General features: G+C 35.1%; 1 protein-coding gene across 11 annotated transcripts in view; it reads right to left on the bottom strand.

Moving 5' to 3' along the window:
* The window catches only part of PIAS2 (protein inhibitor of activated STAT 2), a 128,587-nt gene that overhangs the window by 20,372 nt on the left and 82,552 nt on the right, over positions 1-25,663 (bottom strand). For all 11 annotated transcript variants that reach the window (XM_036918660.2, XM_036918664.2, XM_036918661.2 and 8 more), the window contains 4 exons: positions 19,429-19,563; positions 17,398-17,503; positions 15,996-16,069; positions 11,877-12,037 (listed from right to left, as the gene is read on the bottom strand). In XM_036918660.2, coding sequence (XP_036774555.2) covers positions 11,877-12,037; positions 15,996-16,069; positions 17,398-17,503; positions 19,429-19,563 — 476 coding nt within the window. The remainder of the gene's footprint in view (positions 1-11,876; positions 12,038-15,995; positions 16,070-17,397; positions 17,504-19,428; positions 19,564-25,663) is intronic.

A 25,663-nucleotide genomic window follows, 5' to 3' on the forward strand; every position in this document is an offset into this window, starting at 1 on the left:
GTTATAGTCACCCTTAACAAATCTACAGATTGAATGCAATACAAATCAGGTTTATGTCTGACAAGCCAATTCCAAAATCTGTAACGAAATGCAGATCTATTATACCCAAAATAATTTTGAATAAGAACAAAAAGTTGGAAAACCCTCTATTACCATGTTCTCCAGAGAGCACAGTATTGATATAAATACAGAATGGAACATATAAATCCATATATGGCCAGTTGATTTTAAAAAGGTGAAAAGCAATTCAATGAGAAAAATACCTTTTAAACAAGGGTGGTAGCATTCATGACCATACAAAAAAAAAAAAACCCCAAAACAAACAAAAAACCCTGATCCTTATTCTCACACCATATACAAAAATTAATTTGATAGGGTAACAGACCTAAATGTAAAATTAAATTATAAAACTCTTATAAAAGACAGTATAGAGAAAATCTTTGTGACCTCGGTTAGGGAAAGTATGATACCAAAAACACAATACATAGAAGTAAACCTTGATAAATTGGCCTTCATCCAAATTAAGAACTTCTGCTCGTTGACACTGTTAAGAGATTGAAAAGATAAAATGGCAGAAAACATTTGCAAATCACATATCTGGTAACAGATGCATCAAGAATATATGAAGAACTATCAAAACTCAGTAATATGAAAACAAACTACCTATTAAAAAATGGACCAAAGTTCATACAGCCACTCCTCCCAAAAAGATATGCATATAATAAATGCACAAAGAGATGCTCAATATAAGTCATAAGGGAAATACAAATTAATCCACAATGATGTGCCATGGTATTACAGCACTAGAGTATCTAAAATTAAAACCATACCAAATGTTGGTCACATGTAGAGCAAATGGATCTCTCATATACTGCTAGTGGAAATATAAAATATGTTTTTATATTTATAACCACTTTGGAAAAGTTTGGTAATTTCTTAAAAGTTATGCATATATCAAGTATTGTGACCAAGGAATCCACGCCTAGGTATTTATCCAAGATAAATTAAAAACAACAGTCCATACAAAGACTTGGACATGAATGTTCATAGTAGCTTTATTTGCCCAAGACTAGAAACAACCTATCAATAAGTGAATTGATTAACTGTGGTATATCTATACAATGGAATGTTACTCAACAATAAAAATGAACAAACTATTGGTATATGCAAAAACATGTATGAATCTTAAAATAGCATAGTAAATAAAATAAGCTAGACAATCAGAAGCACATACTTTATGGTTCTATTCACATAAAATTCTAGGAAATTTTAAACTAATCTATAGAAACAGAAAGCACAGCAGTGTTTGCATCAGGGTACACAGTAACAAGATGACATCAGAAAGACGAGAAAACTTGTATGGGTGCTGCTGGATATGTTCATTATTTTGATTGTTACAATGATTTCACAGGTGCATATATAGGACAAAATGTATCAAACTGAATACTTTACATATGGGCAGTTCTTATACCTCAACAAAATGATGAAAATGAATAAAGAAAAGTCCTTTCTTAGAAGATGTAATATTTTAAATAGGTTTCTTTTCCCAAATTATCCTGAATACGTAACAATTCCAATTAAAATCCAAACAGGATCACTTTGTGTAATTTGAGACCACTTTTATTGAAGTGAGTACGTCAGAATAATATTGTTCTGTGATTATAGTAAAGAAAATTCTGAAATATATGGTCTAGGAGATCATAACAGAACCCAACAATCAAAATAGTTTTGTGCCAACCAATACTTGGATCAATGAAGCAAATAGCAGTTCAGAAATTAACACTAGTGTAGTAAGTATGTGTTAAACTATAGAGGCAGTAACTTAAATCCATGGGAGAGATTATCAATAAATGTTGTGAGACTATTAACAGTCAGGTGGTAGGGCAGAGTGATTCTACCTTATTGAGAGCACCTATTCCCATGATATAAACAACTTATTCTCAAATGGTTCAAAGGAACTCTGAATATAATACAGAATGACCACTTATACATCAAAGAAACAGATGACCACCACATGGAAGTATGAAAATATAGGAATATTAAGAGGCAATTCATGAGGAAATTAGTAAAGGCATTTTAAAAATAAGATTTATTATGATATGGCTGATAAAAAGACTGAGAAGTGGGCTTCTAATACACTACTGGTAGAAAGGTGAAATGACTTACTAAGAGACTAAAAGATTTACTCCTTCTGGAAGGCACCTTAATAATAAATAGTAAAAGCCTTAAAATTGTACGTTCTGTTTGATTCAGCATTTCACTTTCTAAGAACTTGAAAAAGTCCATAGATGTACACAAAGAAAAACAGCTTCAAAATCATTCATATTACAAGGCAACTTAAAATAGAAAAAGTAGAAGCAAACAATATAGACAATAATAGAACAAATATTTCAATGATTAGTAATACACCCATATAATGGGAAGGGGCATGACATAAACAACTTATTCACAAATGGGTCAAATGAATTCTGAAAATAGTAATACTGATTATTTTTCTCTCTACACACATGCACATAGCAAAAATGAGTATATAAGAGGGAATGTGATAAAAAATATTCAGCAGGATGTTAACGATGCAATTGGCTCAAAGTTACACAGGAAGTTCTTTGTGCTGCAACTTCTTTATAAGTTTAAAATTATTTCAAAATAAGTTTAAAGACTTAAGGAGTCAAAACTCAGGAAAGCACAACTTTATAGAGAGAAAACTGAAAGCTGCATTCACTCTACATCACCTCATTCCTCTCTACAGTAAAACTCTTAAAACTTAAAACAGAAATGCTGTACAAATACCTTTGAAGACCTAGGATATTTCTCACTCTGAGTGAAAATCGTATGTATGTACAAGTCATTCTGTATGCACATATAAAGTATGACTTTAATGTCTTTCATAGATCAATAACAATTACCACCACAGACTGGAATGTTGACAGTTTTAATCTTTTCATTAGTTATTTTTTAATCTTACAGTGGTGCATGGATATCTACATTTTTTTAAAGTGTGATTTGAAAAAAAGGGTACTTCACTTATTCATATCATTTTCTGTAATTCTGACATAAAGTACAATATGATATGGAAATTAATTCTTAAGAGTTGGAGCTCCAAAGTCAGAAAAACCTGGGCAAGAATTCCAGTTCTGAACTTACCAGCTGTGCAACACAACTTTACCCTACCACTTGGCTCTGCATTTTTGCACAGAAACTAGTTGCTCTTCAAGAATTTCTAAGTAAGCAAAATAACATCACTAAATGGAATTTCCCCTCTTTCTTATGGCCTGTGAAATACAATCTTAGAAGCAAAATGAAAAGGAAACTACTAATCCTTTTGCCCCTGCAAAAAATTATAAAGATAAAAGGGCCACTAAGCAGTTTAAAAATAGCCAAAACAAAGAGAAGGCACTCAAATTGGTAAGAAAAAGGTTACCCTGTCTATTTGCAGGTATTATATTATACACAGAAAACCCTAGACTCCACCAAAAAACTGTTAGAATAACTGGGTTCAGCAAAGCTGCAGGATACAAAATTAAAACACAAAAATCTGCTGCATTCTTATATACTAACAACAAACTACCAGCCAGAGTTATCAGGAAAACAATTCCATTTACAACTGCATCTAAAAGAATACAATACCTAGGAATAAACCTAACCAAGGAGGTGAAAGACCTGTACTCTGAAAACTGTAAGACACTCATTAAAGAACACACAAAGAAATGGAAATCTATACCATGATCATGGATAGGAAGAATTAATATTATCAAAATGGCCATTATGCCCAAAACAAGTTACAGATTCAATGCAATCCCTATTGAAATACCGACAGCATTTTTCAACAAACTAGAGCAAATAATTCTACACTACACATGGAACCACAAAAGCCCTGAATGGGTATTAAAGAGGGCGGTATGAGAGGTGAGACAGAGACCTCCTCCTAAAACCACATATAATATGAAAATACAATTAATAGAACTAATCCTGAAAGAGCAACAAGAAAGAACGCTGCACCAGACTGCATACACCTGCAGAAAGGGCAGGCCACATGGAACAGGATAACGTACCAAGGCCCTTCCCCCACCCCAACTCACTGGCAGGAGGAAGAGAAATGGAGCAGGGAGAGAGTAGAGGCCTGGGACTGCTGAACACCTAGCCCTGGGGATCTGCTCTGAGAGCACAAACCTACACAGCATGGTGCTCTGGTGATTAGCGGGGTTTGAAAGCTAAGTCAACTGGAATACCTGGACAGACTGAGATTCCAGCCACTTGTGGAAATCAGGGATCCATATACGGCTGCTCTGGGACAAAAGAAAGGCAAGTAGTCTGAGAGACTTCGTAATAGTGAGAGGGCTGCAAAAGGGGCAAGGATTGAATGGACCTTACTGCTCAGGAGAAAGGACAAATAGACAAAATTGTCCAGGCTCACACTGCCCAGCAGGTTGGTAACTGTCAAGAGCTTCAGGCACTCCATCCCACTGGCTGGCTACACAGCTGCAAGGCCCCCTACTGTGATATGCACCCTGCTGCTCCTTCCTCCAGTCAGCCAAAACATGGCTCACAAACTGGCAGCTCCTGCCCATGTGTCAGGCCAGCCAGAAGAAAGCCTCGCCTATGGCAGCTACAAATGCAAAGCATAGAGGCATAAACCTGTGTGTTTGGCCCACTGGTTCTGCCAGTGGAGAAAGGCACTACAGCTGTGAAGCAGGAAAGAGCTGTTTCCTCCCACCAGGCGCCAGCGCTGCTCCCCTGCAACCCACGACATTACTCCAGGAGCTGATCAGCTCCAGAGACTAGAGATTCTGGGCACCACATAAAAATATTAAATGACAAAAGAACATGGCTCAAATGAAAATCCCACAAACACTAGAAAAAGGGTCAAGTGAAACTGAACTCATCAATCTCTCTGAAAGAGATTTCAAAATAAAAATCATAAACATGTACATGGAGGTACAGGAAAATATCCAAGAACTTGGGAATGAATTCAGGATGGAGATCCAATCAGTACAGAATACAATGGAGGGTTTTAAAAGCAGATTAGATATGGTGGAGGAGATGCTAAATGAAAGAAATTAGAGAAGAGGAATACAAAGAAGCTGATGGCACAGACAGAAAAAAGGATCTCTAGGAAGGAAAGAACATTAAGAGAACTGTGTGACCAATCCAAATGGAACAATATTCACATTATAGGGGTACAAGAACAAGAAAAGAGAGAGAAAGGGATAGAAAGTGTCTTTGAGGAGGTAATTGCTGAAAACTTCCCCAGTCTGGGGAAGGAGATAGTCTCTCAGGCCAAGGAGGTACATAGATCTCCCAACACAAGGGACCCAAAGAGGACAACACGAAGACATATAATAATTAAAATGGCAAAGACCAAGGATAAGGACAGACTATTAAAAGCAGCCAGAGAGAGAAATATGATCACCTATGAAGGAAAACTCATCAGGCTATAAACAGACTTCTCAGCAGAAATCTTACAAGCAAGAAGAGTGTGGCATGATGTATTTAATGCAATGAAGCATAAGGGCCTCGAACCAAGAATACTCTACCCAGAAAGGTTATCATTTATATTCAAAGGAGGGAATAAACAATTTCCAGATAAGCAAAAGCTGAGAGAATTTACCTCCCACAAACCATCTTTACAGTTCTGGAGTGACTGCTATAGACAGATATGTGCCTAATGCTAAATAGCTGTTACCAGAGGTGATAAAACCACAGTAAAGAGAGGAGAACAATTAATTACTAAGCAGATGCAAAATCAAATTAACTACCCCCAAAGTCAGTCAAGGGATAGACAAAGAGTACAGAATACGATACCTAATATATAAAGAATGGAGGAGGAAAAAAAAAAGAACCTTTAGATTGTGTTTACAATAGCACAGTAAGTGAGTTAAGTTAGAATATTACATAGTAAGGAAGTTAACCTTGAACCTTTGGCAACCACAAATTTAAAGCCTGCAATGGCAGTAAATACATACCTATGGATAATCACCCTAAATGTAAATAGTCTGAAAGCACAAATCAAAAGACATAGAGTCACACCAAATGGATAAAAAAAAACTAGATCCATCTATATGCTGCCTACAAGAGACTCACTTTAAACCCAAAGATATATAGACTGAATTGGAAAGGATGGAAAAAGATATTTCATGAAACTAATAAGGAGAAAAAAGCATATGTTGCAGTACTTGTACCAGACAAAATAGACTTCATAACAAAGAAAGTAACAAGAGACAAAGGACATAATGATAAAGGGGTAGGTCCAACAAGAGGATATAACCATTATAAATATCTATGCACCCAACACAGGAGGACCTACATATGTGAAACAAATACTAACAGAATTAAAAGGGGAAATAGAATGCAACACGTTTATTCTAGGAGACTTCAACACTCCACTCACTCCAAAGAACACAGCAACCAGATAGAATATAATGAAGGAGACAGAAGCATTAACAACACATTACAATGGATGGACCTAACAGACATCTATAGAACTCTCCACACAAAAGTAACACGATACACATTCTTCTTAAGTGAACATGGAACATTTTTAAGAATGGATCATATACTAGGCCACAAAAAGAGCCTCAGCAAATTCAACAAGATTGAAATTGTACCAACCAGCTTCTCAACCACAAAAGTGTGAAACTAGAAATAAATTATGCAAAGAAAACAAACACATGGAGGCTAAACAACATGCTCCCAAATAACCAATGGATCAATGACCAAATAAAAACAGAGTTCAAGCAATATATGGAGACAAATGACAAAAATAATTCAACACCGCAGAATTTCTGGAACGCACAGAAGGCCATGCTAAGAGGGAAGTATACTGCAATACAAGCTTACCTCAGGAAAGAACAATCCCATATAAGTCACAATTAACAAAACTAGTAAAGAAGAACAAATGAGACCCCAAATCAGTAGGAAGGACAAAATAAAGATTAGAGGAGAAATAAAATTGAGAAGAATAAAACAATAGAAAGAATCAATGAAAGCAGGATCTGGTTCTTTGAGAAAATAAACAAAATAGATAAACCCCTAGCCAGACTTATTAAGAAAAAAAGAAAAGTCTACAGACATAAATAGAATCAGAAATGAAAAAAGAGAAATCACTAGACAACACAGAAATACAAAAAATTTTTGGGAGAATACTATGAAAAATTATATGCTAACAAATTTGACAACCTAGAAGAAACGGACAACTTTCTAGAAAAATACAACCTTCCAAGGCTGACCCAGAAACAGAAAATCTGAACACACCAATTATCAGCAACAAAATTAAATTGGTAATCAAAAAACTATGTAAGAACAAAACCCCTAGACCAGATGACTTCACTGCTGAATTTTATCAAACATTTAGTAAAGACCTAATACCCATCCTCCTTAAACTTTTCCAAAAAGTAGAAGAGGAGGAAATACTTCCAAACTCATTCTATGAGGCCAGCATTACTCTAACAGAAAAACCAGGTAAAGACACCACAAAAAAAGAAAATTACGGACCAATATCCCTGATGAACATAGATGCAAAAATACTCAACAAAATATTAGCAAACTGAATTCAAAAATACATCAAGAAGATCATATACCATGATAAAATGGGATACATCTCAGGGATGCAAGGATGGTACAACATTCGAAAATCCATCAACATCATGCACCACATCAACAAAAAGAAGGACAAAAACCACATGATCATCTCCATAGATGCTGAAAAAGCATTTGACAAAGTTCAACATCCATTCATGATAAAAACTCTCAGCAAAATGGGAATAGAGGGCAAGTACCTCAACATAATAAAGGCCATATATGACAAACCCACAGCCAACATCATACTTAACAGAGAGAAGCTGAAAGCTTTTCACCTAAGATCGGGAACAGGACAAGGATGCTCACTCTCCACTTTTATTCAACATGGTTCTGGAGGTCCTTGCCACAGCAATCAGACAACACAAAGAAATAAAAGGTATCCACATTGGTAAGGAAGTTAAACTTTCCCTGTTTGCAGCTGACATGATGTTGTACATAGAAAACCCTGAAGACTCCACTCCAAAACTACTAGAACTAATATCTGAATTCAGCAAAGTTACAGATACAAAATTCATACACAGAAATCTGTTGCATTCCTATACACTAACGATGAACTAGCAGAAAGAGAAATCAGGAACACAATTCCATTCACAATTGCATCAAAAAGAATAAAATACCTAGAAATAAACCTAACAAAGGAAGTGAAAGACCTATACCCTGAAAACTAGGCCATTCTTAGGAGAAATTAAAGAGGATACTAATAAATGGAAATTCATCCCATGCTCTTGGCTAGGAAGAAGTAATACTGTTAAAATGGCCATCCTGCCTAAAGCAATCTACAGATTCAATGCAATCCTTATCAAAATACCAACGGCATTCTTCAACGAACTGGAACAAATAGTTCTAAAATTCATATGGAACCACAATAGACCCTGAATAGCCGAGGAAATTCTCAGAAAGAAGAACAAAGCAGGGGGAATCTCACCTCCCAACTTCAAGCTCTACTACAAAGCCACAGTAATCAAGACAATTTGGTACTGGCACAAGAACAGACTCATAGACCAATGGAACAAAATAGAGAGTCCAGATATTAACCCAAGCATATATGGTCAGTTAATATACGATAAAGGAGCCATGGATATACAATTGGGAAATGACAGCCTCTTCAACAGCTGGGTTTGGCAAAACTGGACAGCTACATGTAAGAGAATGAAACTGCATTACTGTCTAACCCCATGCAAAAAACTTAACTCAAAATAGATCAATGACCTGAATGTAAGTCATGAAACCATAAAACTCTTAGAAGACAACATAGGCAAAAATCTTCTGAATATAAACATGAGCAACTTTTTCCTGAACCCATCTCCTCAGGCAAGGGAAACAAAAGCAAAAAGGAACTCATGGGACTACATTAAGCTAAAAAGCTTCTGCACAGCAAAGGACACCATCAGCAGAACAAAAAGACATCCTACCGTATGGGAGAATATATTTGTAAATGGCATATCCAACAAGGGCTTAACATCCAAAATATATAAAGAACTCACACATCTCAACAACCAAAATGCAAATAACCTGATTAAAAAATGGGCAGAGGATATGAACAGACAATTCTCCAAAGAAGAAATTCAGATGGCCAACAGGCACATGCAAAGATGCTCCACATCACTAATCATCAGGGAAATGCAAATTAAAACCACACTGAGATATTACCTGACACCAGTTAGGATGGCCAGTGTCGAAAAGATTAAGAACAAATGCTGGCGAGGATGCAGAGAAAGGGGAACTCTCCTACACTGCTAGTGAGAATGTAAGCTAGTTCAACCACTGTGGAAAGCAATATGGAGGTTCCTCAAAAAACTGAAAACAGAAATACTATTTGACCCAGGAATTCCACTCCTAGGAATTTAGCCAAAGAATACAAGTTCTCAGATTCAAAAAGACTTGTGCACCCCTTTGTTTATTGCAGCACTATTTGCAACAGCAAAGATATGGAAGCAACCTAAGTGTCCATCAGTAGATGAATGGATAAAGAAGAGGTGGTACATATACACAATGCAATACTATTCAGCCATAAGAAAGAAACAAATCCTGCCATTTGCAACAACATGGATGGAGCTGGAAGATATTATGCTCAGTGAAATAAGCCAGGTGGAGAAGGACAAGTACCAAATGATTTCACTCATATGTGGAGTATAACAACAAAGAAAAACTGAAAGAAAAAAACAGCAGCAGACTTATAGACTCCAAGGGACAAACGGTTACAAAAGGGGAGGGCGGGTGGGGAGGGATGGAGAAGTGGATTGAGGGGTATTATGACTGGCACACATGGTGTGGCGGGGATCATGAGGAAGACAGTGTAGCACAGAGAAGGCAAATGGTGACTCTGTGGCATCTTACTTCACTGATGGACAGTGACTGCAATGGGGTATGGAGGGGTCTCGATAATACGGGTGAATGTACTAACCACACTGTTTTTCATGTGAAACCTTCTAAGTGTGTATATCAATAATACCTTAATTAAAAAGAAAAAAAACCTGAATAGCCAAAGCCATCCTGTGAAACAAGGAAAATCCTGGGGTATTATGCTCCCTGACCTCAAGCTATGCTACAAAGCTACAGTAATCAAGTCAGTAAGGTACTGGCACAAGAACAGAACCAGTGATCAATGGAACAGAATAGAGAGCCCAGATATAAACCCATGCACTTATGGTCAATTAATATATGATAAAGGAGCCATGAATACACAATGGGGAAAAGATAGCTTCTTCAGTAACTTGTGCTGGGAAAACTGTATAGATACATGCAAGAGAATGAAACTGGATCACTGTCTAACTCCATATATAAAAGTAAACTTGAAATGGATCAAAGACATTCCTGAATGTAAGACATGAAACCGTAAAATTCTTAGAAAACATATAGGCAGAAATCTCTTGATAGAAGTTTGAGTGACTTTTTCCTTGACACATCTCCTCGGGCAAGGGAAGCAAAATAAAAAATGAACAAGTGGGACTACATCAACCTAAAATGACACCATCAGCAGAACAAAAAAAGGAATCCTATAGTATGAGAGTACATATTCAAAAACGATTCATCTGATAAGGGGTTAACATCTAAAATATATAGAGAACTCATATGCCTCAACACCAAAAAACACAAAAAAAAACAATGAAAAAATGGGCAGAGGACCTGAACAGACATGTCTCCCAAGAAGAAATAAGGATACCAACTGGCACATGAAGAGATGCTCCACATCACTAATCAACAGGAAAATGCAAATCAAAACCACAATGCAATTATTACCTCACACCAGTTCAAATGACCACTATCCAAAAGACAAATAACAGGCGAGGATGTGGAGAAATGGGAACCCTCCTACACTGTTGGTGGGAATATAAATTATTACAGCTGCTGTGGAAAGCAGTATGGAGGTTCCTCATAAAACTAAAAATAGAAATACCATTCAACCCAGTAATTTCATTTCTAGGACTTTACCCGAAGAAAACAAAATCCCTGATTGAGAAGATAAATGTACACCTATGTTTATTGCCTCATTATTTACAACAGCCAAGATATGGAAGCAACCTAAGTGTCCACTAACAGATGAATGGATAAAGAAGATGTGGTACATATACACAGTGGAGTATTATTTGGCCATTAAAAGAAAAGAAATCCTGCCATTTACAACATGGATGGATCCAAAGAGTATTATGCTCAGTAAAACAAGACAGGTGGTGAAAGACAAATACCCTACAATTTCAGTGTGTGTAGAATATAAAAACAAAGCAGTAAGAATGTATTCACAGACACTAAGTACATGTCACTGCATGACATGGAATTGTCAGTCTCATTTTCCCTAACTACAGGACAGGAAAGACAACATGGGAAACGTGCAGAAAGAACAAAGCCTCCAGTGGAATACTCAGTCATGAGTAGAGACCAGTGATTATCATGGGGGGCATGGAATTGGGAGGAGTGGGTTGGGAAGGTGAAGTGGATAAAGGGGTACACAAATTCTTAATCATAATATAAGTTCGCCATGGGGATAGTAATACAGCATGAAGAATACATGATAGTAATACAGCATGAAGAATACAGTCAATGATTCTGCAACATTTTTCTGTGTTAACAATAACTGGACTAGTAGGGCTAAGGATTTAATAGGGGTAACTGTTGAACCACTGTGTTGTATATTTGAAATCAATATAAGATTGTGTATGAATGATACTTCAACAAAAAATAGCATTGAGCAGAATTAAGAATAAAGCAGAAAACACATACATCTGGGCTTGATGCTAGAGTAAATCTGTATGAGGCAGACTGAATGGAGACATAGCTAAGTTATTTGGAGATACACTTACCCATCTAAAATTAGACTTTCATAAGCAGCTTTTTTGTCACACACAGGACAAATCCAAGTGGGCTTCTTCTCATTCATTTGAAGATAAAGAGCAGCATCAAAACACTGTAGATGTGTACAAGTCACTGCACGACATGGAATTGTCAGCCTCATTTTCCCTAACTACAGGACAGGAAAGACAACATGGGAAACTTTCAGAAAGGACAACAAAGCCTCCAATGGAATAGTCAGTCATAAAATTCTGTGGAAGTCGTATAAGAAGATCAAAATGAAAAAGTAATTCAAATCACAATTTATTTCCATCAAGACAGCTATATATTTTATTTGTATTCACTGAATGTCCTATGATTTTTAAAAGACCTCAGTTTTTGAGATGAAAATATGTCTTTTTCTCACCTGTTTACCTAGGTAGAGGCAACCACTGTTATACATGTTTTGCACCTCCTTGCATACATGTTTTATGTATAATCAAAATGTATTTTTATTTTCCCACAAATGGTGGTGTGCAATACACACAATTCTGCACCTTCTGTCACATAACTTGATGACTGCTTCACATGTATCAGTATAAACTACCATGAAATGAAGGATCATTATTTAACCAGCACATTCCCTAGCGATAAATATTTAAATTGTGTATAATCTTTCATTCCACAAATAATGCTGCAGTATCTCTAGGATAAATTCTTGAAAGTACAATTTTTTGAGTCAAAGGGAAAGTATATTTGTGATTTTTGTCACAAACTATCTTCCACAGAGGTTACCTACTGATTTATGCACATATATGTATTAAAGTGTCTGGTTCCCCTCAACTTTGGCAGTATAACATTATTGAATTCTTTGATCTCTGCCAATCTAATAGGTGAAAAATACCCCAGTATAGCTCTGAACTACATTTCTCTTATTATAAGCTAAGTTGAGCCTCTAATTTTTACTTCTAAGAGTCATTGTGTTTCTAAGAATGGTCTATTCATAACCTTTTCTCATTTTCTATTTCGTTATTAATCCTCGGTTATCTATTTATAGGAGCTCTATATTAAAAAGACCTGTATTTGTGATATTAATTGTAATATATTTTTCATTTATGAAAATTGTTTACTTTTGTATAATCACATGTGCCAATGTTTCAATATACTTTTATGTAGCTATAAAGCTCTGCTATCTTATTCCAATTGGTAGAGGTATATACCTCACCTTATTACACCCAGATGAGATTTAATCAAGTCTTTCTGCAAAGCCTTTCAAACTTCCCTGTATATTCCCTTCACAGAAAGTACCTCAGTTTATAACCAGCTCTGTGTTACCCTGACAGATAATGTTACTCCCATAGACTCTCAACCCCACAAGAACAAGGTCTATGTTACTATCACCACTGTAATCCAACTGTCAAAGCACAGTACCCAGCACAGCATATGCTCAGTAATTGCCAACCAGATGATAGAATGAAGGAGAAAAACTGGAAAAGTGTCAAAGAGAAAGAAAGGGAAGAAGGAAGGACTTTTTATAGGACTACAAAGCCTGAAAGAACTCACAGCAAAACTGTTAACATTGTGAACTCTGCCTGAAAGATAGGATTTTTAGGATGTTCCTTTTTGCCCCTCCTTTTGGTTTATCTAATTTCTTTCTTCTAGCAGGAATATTAGATTATTTTGAAATTTAAAAAGAAAGATCTGAGCCAACTCATCATCATAGCAGTAATTAATGCTTATATAGTTCTATTTACATGCAAGGTACAATGCTCAGTACTTCACATTAATCTTAGTGACACTTCACCTTTAAACTAACAAGTACACTATCCAGTAGATATGTATTACCAATCCCATTTTATAAATGAGGAAACTGAGGCATAGGGAAGCTAAGTAACTTGAGTAACACTACAAAGAAAGTGGCAGAGACAATATCTGAACCAAGAAGCTCTGCAGAGCCCCAGAGTCCATACTCATCACTGTGCCATACTGCCTCTACCTAAGTGTCTAACAAGGATTCTTTAACAGACCTCAGAAATTACAGTGATTTCTGCAAGGATGTAGCACAATATAACTCATTAGTTAAGACAGAAAAAAGGTAAGAACAGAAGTTGGGCAATTTCTCTTCTTAGAATACTTGCTTCTACATTTTCCCTTCCTTTAATAACAAATTATCCCATAAGTAATATAAAATCTTACAGTGTGCTACAATGTTGCACATGTGAGACCTTCATAAGATTGCATATAAATTATAACTTTAAAAAAATCTTAGTGTGCTAAAGACTTTTATATAAATTTCATGTAATTCTCCTAACAATACAATGACCGCAAAAGAACTAGTACCTATGTTTCTACTTTTGAAATGAAGATGCTGAGGCTACAAGAGGCAAAAAACAACACACTGAGTTACAGCAGGTGGAGCTATAACACAAATCTAAATGTTTTTCCCTTTCAGGGGAATGCTCCTAGTTAACATTACACATGGTGCTAGTTCTTGGTTTGATTATCTACCTTTTCCTATTTTGCCAAGAGTTTTTGTTCTATTAGGAATGGATATTGACAAATACCTATTCAGCACTTAATGAGATGATCACAGGGTTTTTTTTCCCCCTTTCAATTATTAATATAAGTAATTGTAATAGATTTTCTAAAATCAAACTAAACTTTATCACATATTGTTCTTTTAAAATATTACTGGATTCTACTGGCTGCTGTTTTATTGAAAAATTTTCCATCGTTTTATACAATTAGTATTGGAAACAAACCATATCACTAAAAAAGGCTGAATAAATAAATTACACCATACCCATTCAATAAAATGTCTGTAATTAAAATAAGCTAGATCTATACATATTAGTAATTTAAGATAGTTAATTTAACAGTAAATTACAGAACAGTACATATAGTACACAAAGCAATTTTTCCATTAAACATACATGATTATGAACATAAAGTCAAATCTAAAATGATACATATGTCATACTATTAGTATTACTTCTGAGTAACAGACCTTAGATAGTTGAAATTTTCATTTGTTCCAGTTGAACAATTTTATAAAATAGGTATTATTTGTATCTTTAAAAAAATGCTCTCAGCCTACCACGGTTTTTCTTCAGGTCCAGTTCTCAATTTTTGGTTTCAGAATCCCTTTACACCCTTAAAAATTGAGAACTTTAAAGACCTTTTATGTATGTAGGTTATATTTATCAATATTTATTGAATTAAAAATTAAAACAGACATTTTAAGAAGCACATTATAGGAACTCAACAAATTATCTCTGACATAATTTTTCCTCCATTTAAAAAATGTCCATTTATCACAATGGTGGTTGGTCACCAAATGCCCCCCAAACTATGTTATAAATTCCTGATTCCATGACTTTTCTCACAAAGTTCCTCTCATCTGGAAAGGGTCCCCCTCCAACAGTGCTGATTTTAAAGACTTCACCCACTATTCCTGACCTCTCCCATCTCTTCTTCTGTACTCCAGGGGCACAATTACAAGGGGTAAGCAGTCTCTTGCTTTTTCATGTAGGTTCCTTTTATCTCTCAAACTAGACTATTAACTCTCTGAAACTTTTAATCAAATGTTAAGTACTTTCTCCCACAATTAGCTCAGTACCAAGCACAAAGGAGGATCTCAGAGTAGCTGAATGACTTCTCCCCCAAGTCTCTATGTAAAGAGATACAAAATAAAAATTATTGTACAATTTAGAAGTACATGACAAACACATTAAGACATCTCTCACATTCTAACTCATTAGACCAGAACCATCAATTAGCATTTATTAGGTCCTAGTAATTTCATTGCTATTTTTCAATATTGTTTCTGTTCTGATAAAAGGAACCATCTCTCTATATATGTTTATTAGCTGTGGATCATCTATAGCATTAGCTGTGATGGATTATTCCAAACCTAAAGCTCTCTTTCATACACTATCCTTTTAGGCCTCTTCCTGCTCAGGCATTGCCTGAAGATTGTTTGCATTCTTTAGAATTACAATGCTTTACCATGAAGATTCCTGAATGGGAAAGCGACAAAATGTTCAGAATTCTATCATAATATATCATTTACCCCCATACTTGCTTTTATAGGAAAATTAGTAATTTGTAAAAAGTAAGACACCCCAAAAATGTTTTGTTGCTTTACTTACAGGGCACATCAACGATACCCGAAGGCTAGTTGTAGCAATTTCACTATCAGGATCTGCAGTAAGTTTTTCTTTAACTTTGAAAAAATTGGAAAAGTAATAGTAATAAAATTTTTAAAATTAATTGTGACACAGGTACAGAATTATAGAAATAAATCATCTTATTTAACATTTCCCAAACACTGAATAGGGCAAGAAATTACAAAAACAAAAACCAAAATGTTAAGTATTAATGTACTAAAAACACAATCATACTGCCATTACTAGGTAAAATTACAAACTTGCAAACTCTAGGCCACATATTTGGGGGTTTTTTTAAATAAATAATTTCAAAACACTCCTGTTTTAAGACTTAAGAACAATACAGCACTTAAGAAAGGAACTTGGAAAGCAGCAGTACTCTGGGCTTCTGTGCTTTTCTAACATTCATTCATGACTTTTTATTATGGAGTACTGGTTGTTTCCAACAACCAGTTAAATTTATAAGCAGAAAAAGGGAAAACATTCATATACTTTTGGTCTTATACTTCCTTTGACAACTGAAAATTACTATGAATGTGGTGTCTGAGATTTTATTCACCAGGTAATGTATTTAAAGTTACTATATATATACAAGCTAGTAAATATATACATTGCCTTCAGGTGCCTAATTCTCAACACTGTAGGGAGAATGGGACTGGAATTGGGGTCAGTGGAATTGGAGTGGGGCAAGAAAAATTAGGGAAGAACTTCCTGGCCTTCACTCTAGGAAGGAAGATCATTACTGTGTTGTTTGAGCAGATGAAAAACAGTTTGAGTATAAGAAACAAAATACCATTTCAACAGCCCTATTGGCTCCCTTTTTCAAACTATTGATCCTTTTCTCCTTTCTGGTTCATTCAGTGGTATGGGAGTCAATTGGGGAAAAATACTGTCTGTTCCAGAAAAATGTCTTGCTCAATTAAATTCAGTTACTGAACTTAACTATTTACAGTTTGTGTTAGACTTTTTTCAATACTTATTATTGTGATTATAAAAGCAAAATACAAAATAAGACATCTCAGAAGGCAAATATTATTATAGATGGTTATCAACATTTCTTCTTCAGAAAGAGCTTGTTAGAATTTTTTAAAAATATACACTAGAGGTGTTGAAGATTTGCATTTGTATTTTCAATTCAAAACTCCTATCAACCTGACATTTAGCTAAATAGTTTCATGAAAAGGCCAAACTTCAGATTAGTTGGAATTTAAAATTGATCCTCATAGGAGTGGCTTCTAAGAGAAGGGTTTTTCAATTTATAGGGCTCTGTTCTTAAGAGTATTTTTAACTCAAAATTCATTTTCTGTTTCTAGTAATTATTCCCAAATTGTTTATTTTTCCATTAAAGCATTTCAAATGCTTAAGTCTTACAAACATTACTTACTTAGTGCTCTGGAATGATCAGGGTTTCTAATACCTTTCATTTTTAATCTCTGTAATAACATGGCTGATGTGAGCTGTCGTACAAGATATACAGACATGGAGTAATTCTACAAAGAAAGATAATCTGTATTAAAGATGAGAAATAACAGTCTCTTTATTTACATAAAATACTTACTTAAGCAACTCTGATTTCTAAAGATGACATTCAAAATAACTTCCACAGGAAGGTAAATAACCAGGAGAGGAACAAAATCAACTCAGCTACTTTAAGGGAAGATAAAACTTCCATCATTTTAAGGTTATTTCTCAACTATTTATCACTTTAAAACATCCATGTGAAAGATAACATAGCTTAAATCAATTCACTGTGTTTCTAATTTAGCAAAACTGGTACCCTAGGGGCCATAATGGTATGAATGAGAATGCACCCTCCCTTGCCCACTTCTAACTAGAACTGTTTTTTTTTTTATGTAATGGGGATATCACAGTATTTTCAGTGAAAAATGGATTCGACTGCAGAAACAAAGTTAAACACCAGTGGTCTGAATTAACATTTCAAATCCAGAGTTCTAAAGTTCTAATTCTGAAAGAAGAGATCACTTATCACAAAGCCTTGAGCAAATCATTCGAATAAACTGAAAACCAGCTTTCTTTTGGGAAAAACTGACAAGTTAACTCCCATTCTGGAATGGCATTTTACTGGCAAAGGGGCAACTACTATAGTACATAGACACATGAAGAAATGATAAAAATAAAAAGGACAAGGTTAGTAAATAATAGCATCCAATCCTACACCTCTTAAATTTGGCACAAAGGAACCTTGTTAGCTATAGAGCTATGAAGAGATGAAATATAATTTTATCTAAATACTAAAAATCTCTTACCATTTCACTTCATAATTTGTTCAATTGATTCATTTCAAAAAGATATACTCTCTTGTTCAAATTCCTCTCACTAAGCTTTAAAGCATTAATACTTGCTCATTAACAATGTCCCTTGCATTTGTATACAAACTCATTCTCAAAATTTTACTTATTCTTCATAATAACTAGGCCTCAAGGAATTCAGCAAGATCAAACAATGGCCAACTTGGGACTAACCCAAGATTTTCTGAATCTTTACCCAGTGCTTTGCCACTGTACATAGGAATCAGCTCCCAATGATAATACCAGCAAGTTAGAGTAAAAATTCAGAAATCAGAGTCCAAGAGAACAATCATTAATGAGCTACTAATATTTTTATAGTCCAAAGATTAATACAAAAATATTCCTCATGTTCAGCTCTGCAATTACCTTGGTGATAAAACCAAAAAATTCCTGCTACAAACATGACTCAACTTCCCCACCCATAAAATAGGAATATTATCCTGTTTCTGTAAAATAGCAACATTAAAGTTGATGTTCTGAAAGTAACTGAAATCTCTTTTGCCATTCTATTATTTCAGTTATATAAAATAGTAGTTCTAAAAGAAAACCATTTACTAATCAGTATCTCATAATTGATGTAACACATTTTGATACTAAGAATCAGCAGAAAGCCAGGTTTATTCACCTAAAGGTATAGAGTAAATAATATAATTCTAAATATTTTCTTAGGAGCTGCTCATCTTATCTGAAGTATCAGCTGTTTATGTAAATCTAGAACAGGAGTACATGGAACCATTTTCGCCAAAGCCTGATGAAGCTTTGTTCTTCTTCATAAATACTTAACATTAACCAATGTTCCCAGTTTCTTAAAATACTACTTAGACACACATATAAACACAACTGTGCTTAAACCATTGCCCTAGGAACTACTGTAATTAAACTTATTTCCTTTCCAGGAACATGAAGAGATGATACTCAGGAAACCTTAAGTTTTTAACCTTGAGAATCTCTACACCTCCACCCGTGAATAGAAAATGACTGCTTTTCGGAGATTACAATCAGGAAATTGAACAAGCTAGCAGGAGTAGCCTAAGAAAACAAAATAAATCAACTCCTAAGAGAGATCACTTTCATGCTACCCAGAGAAGAGAATCTTTAATCTTTACCTTTCCAATTTCTGATGCCCATGAAATGGAAATCTGGTTTGGCACAGCTGAAGATAACCTAACTAAAGATGTAATATTCAAAGGGCGTCCAGGGCGCTTCTGTTCAATTCCATTTTTAGGTGGTGGTGCATAGCCCTATAACCATGAGAAAGAAAAGTAACTTTAATTCTCTGTAGGGGACCAAACATTTCCTCCAAGAGAAACAGAGGATTTTGCCTAACTTTAGTTACATTAAGTTATTTTCATTTTATCCTGGAAATTACATAGTTCTCACCCTTATGTCATCAATCCAAAAGAGGAAAATAATCTTTTAAACATGTTATAAAATACTTCACAAGTTCAGAAAAGTACCTTCCCCCCAAAAAAGATCTCTCATAAACCCATGTTCCACCATTAAAATTAAGGATGCTGACATCTTGCCATATTCCCATTTTCCTTTTTTATAAATGACAATTTTGCACCTCTTTGTATTGACTCACCTTAGGAGCTCCCATTCAAAAGGAATTCAAATACTGGGGGTGGGAAAGAGGGAAAACAAACTTTGGGAATTTAAAAAAAAAGGAAAAATTAATGAATTTCAAAGGAATTTTTAAAATCTTTGTAAGTGATAAAAATGCTCTCCACTACCTTCTCTCTGAATAGAAGTTTGTCATTGTTAAAACCAGGTCACATTAATAAATAAGAATGATCAGTATTTCAACTGGCATTAAATTAGCTTGACGACAATAATAATAATGCTATTTATGCTTTATTCTACTTTTCTAGTCATTATTTGTTTTAAATAGCAGATTACTCATTTTTGGTTCACAATATATCCAATTCTTAATTACCATGTGACTTTTCAGTTTGTGATTTTAAAAACCAAAATAACATATTTTTTGAAAATTAAAATTTATTAGCTGCAAAAACATCTACATAATGAAAAGCAGATACCATATTTCACTGAATCTAATATGCCATTTATGTAATTTAACTATGAAACACTAAGAAAAAAACTAGTATCACATTATTTACTTCTGCATACATAGCAAGGAAATATAAGCAAAATGAATTGGCTAACATATTCCTTATAGATATACAGAAGAATCTTCTGAATCCCTTTTCACTCAGTCATCAGGGCATATGTTTTCCACATGGTACCCTCCTACATGCCACTATGAACTCCACAGATAAAAGAATTTCTTAAAATTCTATTAAACTCCACTAATGTCTCCCAGATTTCTTTTGCAAGTCACTGACACTTTTAAATTAAGTGCATGTATTAATGCTGACACACTCTGGATCTTGAGAAAATGTTACCAAAGGTTTTCTGACAACAGCTAGGATTCATGAACTGTTCTCAAAATATTCTTAAACTATTTGTTGGTTGAAAACAAAGGGAATGCAGCTAACCAGTCATGACAGGAAGAACATCAAGGTTGTACAAGCGCAGGCAATGACAGTGTATTATAGCTGCCGCTAGTCATCAACAATTATAAAGCAACTCTGGATTTTAAGGATGTTAAAAATACATACCTAAGAAACAAGGAAATATGTATCATATACACAGCAGAGCTAATTAAGGAACACATTTTTATCACTAGAGAATATCCTTCACTGCCTTGTAGGAGGTTGAATAGAATTAGTATGTGGTAATTCACATGATTTGTAATCTACAACTTTAACAAGACTTTGAAAATCATTAAAAACAGTTTGAGCAGGGGAGTAGAAGACAAGAGCTTAACTTTTGTTATGCTATGGAAAAAAAATATTGCGTGTGTGTCTGTGTGTGTTTATGGGTTATGCCCATGTAGTTGTTCAAGTGAAATAAAACAAAAAAACTCATTAAAAGTCTTCTTATAAAAGCTCTAGAAATTGGTTCAAGAGCAACAAACACATGAGCATCAACTCCAGCATCTGGGTAGTTTTGAAAGAAATCTTTGTTTGGCATGTTTTTTGGCCTGAAAGATTCATCTGCTGCTATGTCAGCTGGTAGGTTAACCAAATAAAAACAATGGCACAAGGTCTGCCAAGATGATAAAAATAACTCATGAACTAGCCAAACAGTGAATTCTGCAAACTAAAACTTGAGACACCAAGCAACAATGTTTTACATTAGTTTCACAGAGGAAGAGAGCAATAGAAAGAGGGAGAATAACAGTGAATGTAAGAATGAAGGGTTAGCAAATTCAAAATCGAGTATGTTACTAGTCTTAATCACCTAAAGCATTTTAAATCTACTCTCTACTCCACTTGACTAATTTGATTTCATTGGTAATTCTGAGTTATCTGTTAACTTGTATTCTCCCTCCAACCATCAGCATCACCTCCACTCAAACATCAATTTCCTGATTGAGAGCAGAATATAGTTGGAATTTTATAAAATATAAATGTTTGGCTTTCACATATTTCTAATAATTTTTCATATCTAAAGCAAAAAAAAGTTCATTTGACAGGGGAACTCTGGAGTAAATCTAAAAGTTTTCTAAATAAAGGTTGCCAGAAAGCCAGTAAAAGATAACATCAGTCTCAACCTAATATTTCAATAAAAGATATACTCAAAAACCTGTTACATGTTTTGATAACATGCTAACTGACTTGTAATTGTGACAAAAGTCGACAGTGTTGTCCCATTAACATCTTCCTTCAAATTTTCTAATTACTACTACTTTAATTCTACCGTACTTATGGTAGAATTTTGTTAAAAAAATTTTCAAATGTACACAAAAGTAGAGAGAGTAAGTACCCAACAACTTGAATAATTATCAGTATGCTGCCCATCTTGCTTCATTTGCCTCTGGTCGCACCCCAACCTTACCCCAAAACATACCCCCCACATACAAATATTTTTCTTCCCTGAGTAAATGCAAATTCTAGACATGCCATTTGACCCATACCATTATACACATCTTTAATCACACCTAAAAAACTCAGTATTACAACCACATAAAATTAACCATAATTTAAAATATATATATCATTTATATTTAGATTTCCCAACTGTCTCAAAGGTGTCTTTTATCTACTATTGAAATTTTCACACATACAAAAATAGACAAAAAAGTATAATGAAATCCTATATACCCATCATCCAATTCAGTAATTTATTTATTCACAAGCAGTCTATACTTACTCGATCTTGCCCTGTACAAGATTATTTTAAAGCAAGTCTCAGACGCATTATTATACCCATATGGTTTAGAATATAAAATGACCTTTTACAGTATGAATCAGAATCCAAACTAGAACCTCACATTGCACTTAATTGTCTCTGAAGTCTCCTTTATTCTATAATGAAAGAGTAATTTTTATTCTCCCCCAACCTCACTTCTTTTGCAATGCCATTGTTCTGTTAGACACACTAGGACTTTTTTTTTCCTTTGAAATTTTTTTTTTTGTATCATTAATCTACAATTACATGAGGATCATTATGTTTGCTAGATTCCCCCAATCACCAAGTACCCCCATTACAGTCACTGTCCATCAGCATAGTAAGATGTGCTAGAATCACTAAGTGTCTTCTCTGTGTTGCACAGCCCTCCCCATGCCACCACCACCCCACATTATACATGCTAATCATATTGCCCCCTTTTTTTTCTCCCCCTCTTATCCCTCCCTTACTACCCATCCTACCCACTCCCTTTCCCTTTGGTAACTGTTAGTCCATTCTTGGGTTCTGTGAGTCAGCTGCTGTTTCGTTCCTTCAGTTTTTTCTTTCTTCTTATACTCCACATATGAGTGAAATCATTTGGTACTTGTCTTTCTCCGCCTGGCTTATTTCACTAAGCATAATACCCTCTAGCTCCTTCCATGTTGTTGCAAATGGTAGGATCCGTTTTCTTCTTATGGCTGAATAATATTCCATTGTGTATATGTACCACATTTTCTTTATCCATTCATCTACTGATGAACACTTAGGTTGCTTCCATTTCTTGGCTATTGTAAATAGTGCTGCGATAAACATAGGGGTGCATCTGTCTTTTTCAAACTGGGCTGCTGCATTCCTAGGGTAAATTCCTAGAAGTGGAATTCCTGGGTCAAATGGTATTTCTATTTTGAGCTTTTTGAGGAACCTCCATACTGCTTTCCACAATGGTTGAACTATTTTACATTCCCACCAGCAGTGTAGGACGGTTCCCCTTTCTCCACATACTTGCCAACAGTTGTTGTTGTTTGTCTTTTGGATGGTGGTTATCCTTACTGGTGTGAGGTGATACCTCATTGTGGTTTTAATTTGCATTTCTCTGATAACTAGCGATGTGGAGCATCTTTTCATGTTTCTGTTGGCCATCAGAATTTCTTCTTTGGAGAACTGTCTGTTCAGCTCCTCTGCCCATTTTTTAATTGGATTATTTGCTTTTTGTTTGTTGAGGTGCGTGAGCTCTTTATATATTTTGGATGTCAACCCTTTATTGGATCTGTCATTTATGAATATATCCTCCCATACTGTAGGATACCTTTTTGTTCTATTGATGGTGTCCTTTGCTGTAGGGAAGCTTTTCAGCTTGATATAGTCCCACTTGTTCATTTTTGCTTTTGTTTCCCTTGCCCGGGGAGATATGTTCATGAAGAAGTTGCTCATGTTTATGTCCAAGAGATTTTTGCCTATGTTTTTTTCTAAGAGTTTTATGGTTTCATGACTTACATTCAGGTCTTTGATCCATTTTGAATTTACTTTTGTGTATGGGGTTAGACAATGATCCAGTTTCATTCTCTTACATGTAGCTGTCCAGTTTTCACAACACAATCTGTTGAAGAGACTGTCAATTCCCCATTGTATGTCCATGGCTCCTCTATCGTATATTAATTGGCCATATATGTTTGGGTTAATGCCTGTAGTCTCTGTTCTGTTCCACTGGTCTGTGGCTCTGTTCTTGTGCTAGTACCAAATTGCCTTGATTACTGTGGCTTTGTAGTAGAGGTTGAAGTTGGGAAGCGAGATCCCCCCCCTGCTTTATTCTTCCTTCTCAGGATTGCTTTGGCTATTCGGGGTCTTAGGTGGTTCCATATGAATTTTAGAACTATTTGTTCCAGTTCGTTGAAGAATGCTGTTGGTATTTTGATAGGAATTGCATTGAATCTGTAGATTGCTTTAGGCAGGATGGGCGTTTTGACAAAATTAATTCTTCTTAGCCAAGAGCATGGGATGAGTTTCCATTTGTTAGTGTCCTCTTTATTTCTCTTAGGAGTGTCTTGTAGTTTTCAGGGTATAGCCTTTCACTTCTTTGGTTAGGTTTATTCCTAGGTATTTTATTCTTTTTGATGTAATTGTGAATGGAATTGTTATCCTGATTTCTCTTTCTATTGGTTCATTGTTAGTGTATAGGAAAGCCACAGATTTCTGTGTATCAATTTTGTACCCTGCAACTTTGCTGTATTCTGATATTAGTTCTAGTAGTTTTGGAGTGGAGTCTTTAGAGTTTTTTATGTACAATATCATGTAAACCTGCAAATAGTGACAGTTTGACTTCTTCTTTACCAATCTGGATGCCTAGTATTTCTTTGTTTTGTCTGCTTGCCATGGCTAGGACCTCCAGTACTATGTTGAATAACAGTGGGAAGAGTGGGCATCCCTGTCTTGTTCCCGATCTCAGAGGAAATGCTTTCAGCTTCTCGCTGTTCAATATAATGTTGGCTGTGGGTTTATCATAGATGGCCTTTATTATGTTGAGGTACTTGCCCTCTATTCCCATTTTGCTGAGAGTTTTTATCATGAATGGATGTTGAACTTTGTCAAATGCTTTTTCAGCATCTATGGAGATGATCATGTGGTTTTTGTCTTTCTTTTTGTTGATGTGGTGCATGATGTTGATGGACTTTCGAATGTTGTACCATCCTTGCATCCCTGGGATGAATCCCACTTGGTCATGGTGTGTGATCCTTTTGATCTATTTTTGAATTCGATTTGCTAATATTTTGTTGAGTATTTTTGCATCTACGTTCATCAGGGATATTGGTCTGTAGTTTTCTTTTTTGGTGGTGTCTTTGCCTGGTTTTGGTATTAGGGTGATGTTAGCTTCATAGAATGAGTTTGGGAGTATCCCCTCCTCCTCTGTTTTTTGGAAAACTTTAAGGAGAATGGGTATTATGTCTTCTCTGTATGTCTGATAAAATTCCGAGGTAAATCCATCTTGCTCGGGGGTTTTGCTCTTGGGTAGTTTTTTCATCATCGATTCAATTTCGTTGCTGGTAATTGGTCTGTTTAGATTTTCTGCTTCTTCTTTGGTCAGTCTTGGAAGGTTATAGTTTTCTGGAA

This window comes from Manis pentadactyla, chromosome 6 (assembly GCF_030020395.1).
Source record: "Manis pentadactyla isolate mManPen7 chromosome 6, mManPen7.hap1, whole genome shotgun sequence".
In the NCBI taxonomy this organism is placed as follows: Eukaryota; Metazoa; Chordata; class Mammalia; order Pholidota; family Manidae; genus Manis; species Manis pentadactyla.